This window comes from Peromyscus maniculatus, chromosome 13 (genome assembly GCF_049852395.1).
Source record: "Peromyscus maniculatus bairdii isolate BWxNUB_F1_BW_parent chromosome 13, HU_Pman_BW_mat_3.1, whole genome shotgun sequence".
NCBI classification, from domain to species: domain Eukaryota; kingdom Metazoa; phylum Chordata; class Mammalia; order Rodentia; family Cricetidae; genus Peromyscus; species Peromyscus maniculatus.
The window spans coordinates 34,424,388-34,433,802 of record NC_134864.1 but is presented as its reverse complement, the minus strand read 5'-3'; the positions used below and the strand labels follow the sequence as shown (position 1 = coordinate 34,433,802).

Below are 9,415 nucleotides of genomic sequence, written 5' to 3'. Positions count from 1 at the left end.
CCAGAAAATAAGTTATTGGGTCAACCGTAAACTTACTCCAAGATGCTGAAGAAGTCTGACACCTCAGGACTGGGAGCTCTCTGCCAGTAGGCAATCAGAGTCTCTAGAAAGAAACAACATGGTGTGAGGGTCTTAGAAATGTAAGCGTCTTTCTTTTGCTCCTTTTAAATTGACTTGAAGTCATTCTGCTTACCAACTGAAATGGTCTTCATAATATGAAGAAAGCACATAAGAAGACTCCTGGTTTCTGCTTGATCTAATTTGTCAAATCGAAGAGTTGACCCAATCAAAGATAAGGGCCTTGGGATCTGGGAATCAAAGGACCAGTAGAGATGAGTAAGACTGAGAGCATCCTGGCTTGTAAGTTTGGTACCTGATGTGGGTGGTGGAGAGGGAAACTGCACCTTTTCACAGGTGTCTGTCTTCTCACTGCTCTTCTCTGTGGTGCTTGGGTTGGAGTCGAGGCTTGCTAAGGATGCTCTGGAATCTGCATGGTTCACTGTAGAAATAGCTATTGATGAAAATGCTGTAAACACAAGCCACAGCACACATATGGTGATGAGATGTATGAGCACAGACAAGAACTAAAATGATGAAACAGAGTTGCTCATTGTTGTGGTGGAGAGAGCATTGTGAAATAAAATCTAGGATTGACATGGAAGGCATACAACACTTAAAACATTACACAACAGTGGCCATAATGGAACCAGAAAAATTTAAACTATTTTACATGGATATAAAGTTTGTTCTTTTGATCTCTTAAAATGCTTTTAAAAAATAGACAAAGCTAACTCCTATTTTAACAGAAGATGATTCAGGGAAGGAGTGTTTAACTTGACAGTTTATGAGAAATAAAAATGACTTTTCCAAAATAGTCCTTAATATAATCTTTGAAGCTGAAGAGCTCTCATATTTTAAGAGGCTGTGCATAACAAAATCCTAAAGACTGTTTGCAGAATGAAGTAATTTGATAACATGTGAGCAGATAGCTCTTTAAGCCAAGTGGAAGTGAAAGTCACTGGATAACATTCAAAGAAATATATTAAAGACTCGTTATATAATGTGGTATACTTTGCCAGGTATATTATGCATATGAATTATGGATAGAAAGCATTATGATGTATAATGTAAACATCGATGAGTGTTAAACATGAGTGTTCTCAGCAGGTCTTGAGTACCTGCTATGGAATTTAAAACATCTTTGGAAAATGATGTATCCACAGAAGTTGCATGTTTCATGGACGTCTGGGTTTGGAATCCTCCATTAGTGCTTAAGTCATCTCTAGATCCCTGCATTCAAAGTGGAGAAGAGACGAATGAGAGTTAGGGTGTTTCAGAATGGTATGTCCCCATGCCTTTTACATCCCTTTCAATTAGATATTCAAGTCTGACATTTTATATGCTAGCAAAGATGTTCCACTGAAGTTGGCAGTGGAAATGAATATTGGCAAAAGCATAGTTGTGCTCACAATTTGCTTTTCTTATGCAATGCTTTAAAGTTTTTATTCTTCTACAATTTCCTTCTCACACTAAGTTCTTATCACACTTTTATGTCTTTTGTTTTTGTTTCTGTTTTGCGAGTCACTGGGTTTGACAGGCTACTTGAGTAGGTATGGGCTAGCCACTGGAGCATGAGTAACTCAACAGTGGCTACATCATTAAAGACAAGGAATCCCTGTTCTCCAGCAGCCCTCCATTAGCTCCCAGGGTGGGTGAGGTCCCATGATCCCGTCCCCATCTATGATTGAATATTTATGGGCTCAGTCCTATGCAGGTCCTATTCAGGCAATCACAGCTGTTGTGAGTTTCTGAGTTTAAAAACCGTGACATATTGTAGTGGTATTGTGTTCCCCAAAATATTGTGTGCCCTAATAAACTTATCTGGGGTCAGAGAACAGAACAGCCACTAGATACAGAGGCTAGAAAATGGTGGCACTCACGCCTTTAATCCTAACATTCCAGAGGCAGAAATCTGTCTGGATCTCTGTGAGTTCAAGGCCACACTGTAAACAGCCAGGCCTAGTGACACACACCTTTAATCCCAGCAAGTGAGCCTTTAATCTCAGGGAGTGATGGTAGAAGGCAGAAAGGTATATAAGGTGTGAGGACCAGAAACTAGAAGCTTTTGCCCTGGTTAAGCATTCAGGCTTTTGAGCAGCAGTTCAGCTGAGATCCATTCTGGATGAGGACTCAGAAGCTTCCAGTCTGAGGAACCAGGATCAGCTGAGGAATTGGCAAGGTGAGGTGGCTGTGGCTTGTTCTGCTTCTCTGATCTTCCAGCATTCACCCTAATAAATGGCCTTGGGTTTGGTCTTATTAATAAGAACTTTTTAAGATTCTTGCTACAACATATGACAGCGTTTCATAGCCCTCCTCCCTAATGTTTGGCTCTTTCATTCTTCCCACTCTTCTGGGAATTTTTAAGTGATGTAGCAGAGATAATTTTTCAGAGGTGGGCTGGAATAATTACTGATATAGTGATGTATTAAATTATAGATGTAATTATCATCATATTATATATATTACTATCACTAGGAACTAGATTTGAAATAGTTATGTTACAATCATTGTGGTAAATGTTTTATCTTACACAATTTGATATGAAGGATTCCTGTTATGTTAGGTACTTTAAACAAATATGAAAACAGAGGCCTAGAAAGCTTGGATAACTTTCTGAAGGGTATAAACATGTTACATGATGCTGATGGGATTTGGTCAAGGTTCCTCAAACAAAAACATATTTAATGGCACAACCTCAACTTTTAGTAGGCCTTATCTTGGACTATTACTTGGACTACCTTACTTTTGTGAGGCAAGGTCTCTCAATGAACCTGGAACATAAAAGTTTGCCTAGGGTGCCCGGCCAATAAGCCCTAGGGAATTTCCTGTCTTTACCTTCTCAGTGCTGAGCTGATCGATTCATGACACAGCATTCAGACTTTTATGGAGATATTGGGATCAAAGTCAGGTCCCCATGCTTGCAAGCAAGCATTTTGCCAACTGAACATATCTGATCCCCTTAAATAGATTACTATGCTGTGGCCGTGCTGGCTGAGCGGAGAATACTCACAATGGGCTGAATTAGGGCTTTGACTATGTAAGACACTTCCCACTTCTGTGGGAAGAAGGTGATGGGAAGTAGTAGCTGAATGTTGTACATCGAAGATAAGGCCATGAAGACATTATTCAAGCTGAAAAAGCTGTGAAGATTTGGGTGGTGATGCAGAGAATAAAGGGATTGGAAACAGTCCTGAAGAGAGGGGTGGGCCAGTTAGATGCTGCAAGCAGCCGTCAGGGACACATGCTATTGATGTGAATACTTGTCAGATTGTGTGGTTTAGCCCCTCACTTGTTTATAGGTAGGAAGAAATGTTTACCCAGGACATAAATATAAATAAGATAATTTCCTTAAAAGAAAGAAATTAGGTGAGATGTGCAAACATACCTGATTGGACGTATTCACAGTGAAAGGATACAGGTCCTTCAGGTAGATTCTTGGCATATTGTCCAGCAGCATGCCATACAGAGGCATGTACAGACTCGCTATCTGTGCCTGCTTCCTCTAGGTGAGGGCAGAAAAGAGAAACGGTTCACATGAAAATCAATAGACTCAAGGGTTTCATATCCACTTAATGCAGCGAGCCATTCAATCGTGTTTGGGGGAGAGAGAAAGCAAGGCTACTTACGGGTTCTCTGTATCGATCATCGAAAGAATGTTTAGCCATTAGATTTTTTAGGACAGCCAAAGCTAAGTGTCTGATATCTTGATCCTCCTGCAGGGCAAATCCGACTTCCCGGAGCAGAATTCCGATTAAGAAGTGTTTGCGGCAAAATTCATTTGTGACCGAGTATTCAGGCATATCTTTGAGAGGAGGAGATGATGTTATTGAAAACGGAATAACCACTTTACGATTATAAAAGGCACATTGGACTGTTACTAAAAACCCTGCCCCCAAGCCAAAGGGAGTCCACAATGCAGTCTTGCTACAGAGATGTGGCCTTTTGTGTGGCCTTTGGAGTGTCTAGTCAGATGGTAAAATGTTTGCTTACATAAACACAGACTCGAATACTAACACAGCATGTAAATAGCTACAACCTAGCAAATGGCCTGTTCAGGTCACTGCAGGGGCTAAAACAAAAACGTGCGTTGTCTATAGGAATCGAGAAAGGTCTTAGGAAAAGAGGGCTAGACTGAGCTAGACCTTGGAGATTGCTAATGGTCTGGAGTTATTGTGGGAGTATATGGAGGCACTGGAGATAGGGGAGGATGTTGGGAAAAGGGTAATGTTCATGTTCAATGGCACAGAGTTTCTGAAATACAGACAAGTATGTGGGAACAGACATGTGGGAAGGGTTGGTAAATGCAGTGGCCTAAAGAGGAGGCATGGAAAATGAGTTTGAGATACTGGGGGTAGATGTGGAGAAACCCAAATACAAATTCTGTATCCAGTACTTAGGTCCACCTATATTTCCAGTTCCAGGGGACCCAATGCTCTCTTTTAGTCTCTGCAGGAACCAGACACCCAGGTGGTACACACGTATGTACACGCAGCAAACATTCTTAACACTTAAAAATATTCATCTTAAAAAATGATAAAATATAAATAACATATACAAGTTAATGGCAAAGCAAACAAAATGACCTCCCAAACCCAAATAATCAGATTCGAAAGGTGGTAAAGAACTTGAATAAACAGTTTTCTAAGAAGGACATTCAGGTTCCCAGCAAGAGGATGGGAGAAGTGTTTAATGCCGCTAATATAACCAGGAAAATGCATATCATAGTCACAATGAGCTGTCAGCTCATTCCTGTCAGAGTGGCTACTATTAGATGTCAAATGACAATGACTGATGAGGACAGAGTGGAGAAGCAGGAACTCAATACACTGTTCAAGTGGGTTTATATATTGGTGCAGCCAATGGAAAACAGAACAGGGCTTCCTCAGGTAAGTAAAGACGTAACCTCTGCATCACTTAGAATTACAACCTGAGGATATATACCCAAAGGAGTTGAAATCAGAACACTTCTTTTTTCTTTTTTAACCAATACATAAAAGACATAAAATTTCTTCAGGTGAACAAGGCAGCATGTAATGTTTATATATGTACACACACACACACACACACACACACACACACACACACACACACAGTGTTGCATAATGTTTTAATCAGCTAGTATATCTATCTCCTAAATATTTGTTATTTTTCTCTCATGAGAACATTCAAAGTCCTTTCTTCTTGCTTTTTGAAATGCATAGTGCATTGTTGTTACCCACAGTTCCTCTACCATGTAACAGTGACCAGAACTTCTAGCTTCTACTGAACTGGAACTTGCTATGTTTTGATCAGCCTTTCTCCATAGCTCCCCTACATACTTCTGGAGCCTCTCAGAACCACCACTGTTTTCAGAATCACATACAAGTGAGATCAAGTGTCACTTGTCCTTATTTCTGGCTCACTTAACTCACCAGAATGAGATTCAGTTCCATCCATCGTGCCCCAAATGACAAGGTCTCATTTTTAATGGGAAAACAGTAATCCACCTTGCCAGATACATTTTGTTTGTTAGCAGTCGGAGCCCTAGGCTGCTTGCATTTCCTGTCTCCTGTGAATAGTACTTCAGTGATCTAGAAATGCAGCCTTCTCAAGGACATAGCAATACTACCTTTGCTTATTCACTCAGCAGTGGGATTGTTGGATCGTATAGCAGCTCCGTATTTATTTATTTATTTTGAGTGGCCTCCAAACTGTGTTCTCTTATGGCTTTACTAATTTACATCCCCACCAAGAGTGTACAGGGGTTCTTTTTTCTCCACACATCTCGTCAGCATCTGCCACTTTAGACTTTTTATATAAAATGAGTATCTTAAAGAAACATCTGCAACCCAATATTTGCTGGGATTTTATCCCAAAGATATGAAAGCCGGGAGGGATGTTCTGCTTTTTGCAAATAGTAGAGGAAACTGTGGGAAGTGAAAGCGAAAACAGAGACACCACAGGATCTCATTGAAGATGTGAAAAAGTGAGCTCATGGAAGTATGCTGGAAAAGGGGTTGTGAGGGATGGGGAGATGAGAGAAGTGAGGTATCTCCCTCACAGGGCGGAAACTTGGTGACAGGATGAATACACCATGAGACCAAGTATGTAGCGCTGAAATTGTAGTTAGTAGTAATGCATTGCCCAAGTCATATAGACCAAGTTGTCAGGAACAAATGTGCATACCTGGAAACTTTATTTTTTGTACATATGAGGAAAATTTCAGATGACTTGGGAAGCTAAAACTTTGGAACGCTTGGAGAATAAAATATAAAGAATTAAAGGTAGGGCATCAAATTCTATGTGACAAGAGAGAAGTTCAGATACGTGTGCTGTGGGATGTTCTGTGTGTCAAATGTGTTGCTCTGATTGGTTAATAAATAAAACACTGATTGGCCAGCAGCCAAGCAGGAAGTATAGGCGGGACAAGCAGAGAAGAGAATTCTGGGAAGTGGAAGGCTGAGGCAGAGAGACACTGCCAGCTACCACCATGACAAGGGAGATGTAATGTACCGGTAAGCCATGAGCCATGTGGCAAAGTATAGATGATTAGAAATGGGTTAATTTAAGATAGAAGAAACAGATAACAAGAAGCCTGCCACGGCCATACAGTTTATAAGCAATATAAGTCTTTGTGTGTTTACTTGGTTGGGTCTGAGCAGCTGTGGGACTGGCAGGTGAGAGAGATTTATCTTGACTGTGAGCCAGGCAGGACCAGAAAAACTCCAGCTACATATATGTTTGGATACACTGGTTCTATGTTAATACACAGGAGTTGGTAGAATCTGTGCTCATTAACAAGAGAATACAGCTATGGTGCTTATGTAGGTAACATGAAATATCATTATTTACCTGAGGCATGTAACTCTTGAATTGATTCTGAAGGTGTCAGAGGATCTAGATTTAGTATGAATAGAGAATAACTTCAGATACATACACACTCAGATACATATATATCCAATAAATAGTTTAACTTATTGTAGAAATTTAAAACATTTCAAATTATTTGCTATTATATCACCATTTTTCAAGAAAAATTAAGCTCTGTGACTCTCCAAAAGAAATTCATGAACAAAGTTATTTTAATTCATAGCCTTGTATTTGAGAGCGATGTTTTTGTACCAAAATTCTGCCCACTATGGAATATATAACAGATTATCAGGATTTTTCTGTTTTGTTGACCGAGAATAAATAACTGGAATTAAAATAACCAAACAAAGGTTTGATTCCCTCCTCAATATCTTAGCCAACTTATCTAGCCAAGAATAACTGGGCATTAACTTAAAAAAAAAAAGAAATTCTCTTCTTCCTCCCCACCCCTTCTTATTTATTTCCTTTTCTTGTTCGGATCAAACCTCAAGTTTCACACATTCTAGGCAAGGACTCTACTACTGAGTTACATGTTAAGTACAAGCAAAAGGACATCCCAAACAGACAAAAAAAAAAAAAACAAAAACAAAAAACAAAAAACAAAAACCCACCAAGTCTCCCAATGCTACTGTCTGACCTAAGATTTCTACTCTTTTTTTTTTTTTAAATTTATTATGTATACAGTGTTCTATCTGCACATATGCCTGCTGGCCAGAAGAGGGCGCCAGATCTCATTACAGATGGCTGTGAGCCACCATGTGGTTGCTGGGAATTGAACTCAGGACCTTTGGAAGAGCAGCCAGTGCCCTTAACCAGTGAACCATCTCTCCAGCCCGGATTTCTACTCTTTCTCTCCTCTCTGGAATGCGTACAATATACTAGAAAAGGAATGGTATAGTGCTGATAGACCACATTTAAAATTAGAAGAGCATCATTATTTCCGGGCCTGCTGTTGTAACTTCCCTTCTGTAGTGTCAGTGCAAGCTGCCATAGGTATGAGGAGGCTCTGTGCCTTCTCATTTTCTCATTTCTTGACCATTAACACCGCAGTGTCAAAGTGTCGGTAGGAAGGTACACCAGGTCTCTGACTCAATTTCAGTACTCTCTTTGTATTTTGATGCTCAACTAGTTTCTGATGTTTACATTCTCTTAGGATTTTTCTCCCGTAGGCACATACGCATGCACATAGAAAGGTTTTAAATTTACAAAATAAATTAAACATCTTGTGTGCAGTATTTACATGTAATAATGTATATCAGATTTAGTAAATGAAATGGGCTCGATTCTTGTATCTTCACCCAATCTTTTTCTCTCTCTGGCCTAGGAGTGAGAATATTTAATATTTTATTAAAATATTAGATACTGACCGAGATGGAATTTGGTCAGGACCACTCCTGGAAACTTTACAGTTGGGTGGCCCTAAGACACATGTTGTCAGGGCTTATATGGACAAAACCATCCTTTCCCATGAGGCTTTGTTGTTATTTTTAAGAACTACAACTCCCAGAATCGAGGAAGTTACCTGGTCTTCGGGTAACCTTCCCTCCCTTCTTTCTGTCCTCCCTCCCTCTCTTCCTTCTTTTTTCCTTCCTTCCAACTTTCTTTTCTTCACACAACTCATTCTAGCAACTTCATTCTAATGCAATATGTATGCATGATATTTAATAATCTTCACTATAGTTATACTCAAAACCTTTTCCTCTCTGTCTTTAGATATCAAAAATCATGGGAACCTGTCCTTTGGAGCTAGTAGGATTCTAGGTTACCATTAAACCCTAAGTTAACCTGTAAGCCCCACCTGCCCGAAGACCAGGCGACTTCCTCGATTCTGGGAGTTGTAGTTCTTGAAAATAACAACAAAGCCTCATGGGAAAGGGTGGTGGCCTATGGGTTTTGTCCATATAAGCCCTGACAACATGCGTCTTAGGGCCACCCAACTGTAAAGTTTGCAGGAGTGGTCCTGACCAAATTCCATCTCGGTCAGGATCTAATATTTTAATAAAATAGTTTGCTTTAATCTGGTCAAAATGGTAGAACTGGTTTTTCTCCAGTGAATCTCAGGGTTAACAGTTACAATTCTTTGATTTATAATAACAAGATTCAAAGTTCTGTTGGCTTTCTCTTTGATGAAAAGGGGAAGAGAAATACAGAGTTTTAGTCATCAACCACATGGGGCAACTTCTTTCAGACTTTTCTCAGATTATTAGGCTTTCATACCCAAGTTACATTATTAGACGGAATGGTTAAGGACCTAGAGAACAGAGGCAGAACAAATGACCAGCCGTCTAAGGACTTAGGAAGACATTGGGCCTTGTTACCTGGGATGTTTGCTGATCTTATGGGGAGGCACAGGGGAATGAAGTGCTCATGTTGACAAACTTCTTGAAGAAAATCAAATTTATACTGGCATAAAGTCTGAAATAGAGGCAAACAGAATGTCTACTGTTTGTATAGTAAGAATGTTCATAAATAGGCAAAAAAGGCATGTGCTTCAATCTGACCCTTA

General features: G+C 39.8%; 1 protein-coding gene across 17 annotated transcripts in view; it reads right to left on the bottom strand.

Annotated features, from left to right (window-relative positions):
- Dock10 (dedicator of cytokinesis 10) overlaps positions 1-9,415 on the bottom strand; it is a 249,841-nt gene that overhangs the window by 39,613 nt on the left and 200,813 nt on the right. For 14 of the 17 annotated variants that reach the window (XM_076549961.1, XM_076549964.1, XM_076549958.1 and 11 more), the window contains exons 30-37: positions 9,228-9,324; positions 6,892-6,936; positions 3,687-3,862; positions 3,446-3,562; positions 1,179-1,290; positions 405-526; positions 194-308; positions 37-103 (exon numbers count right to left, since the gene is read on the bottom strand). In XM_076549961.1, the coding sequence (XP_076406076.1) occupies positions 37-103; positions 194-308; positions 405-526; positions 1,179-1,290; positions 3,446-3,562; positions 3,687-3,862; positions 6,892-6,936; positions 9,228-9,324 (851 nt within the window). The remainder of the gene's footprint in view (positions 1-36; positions 104-193; positions 309-404; positions 527-1,178; positions 1,291-3,445; positions 3,563-3,686; positions 3,863-6,891; positions 6,937-9,227; positions 9,325-9,415) is intronic. The other 3 variants (XM_076549970.1, XM_076549960.1, XM_076549969.1) reach the window with 1 other exon arrangement.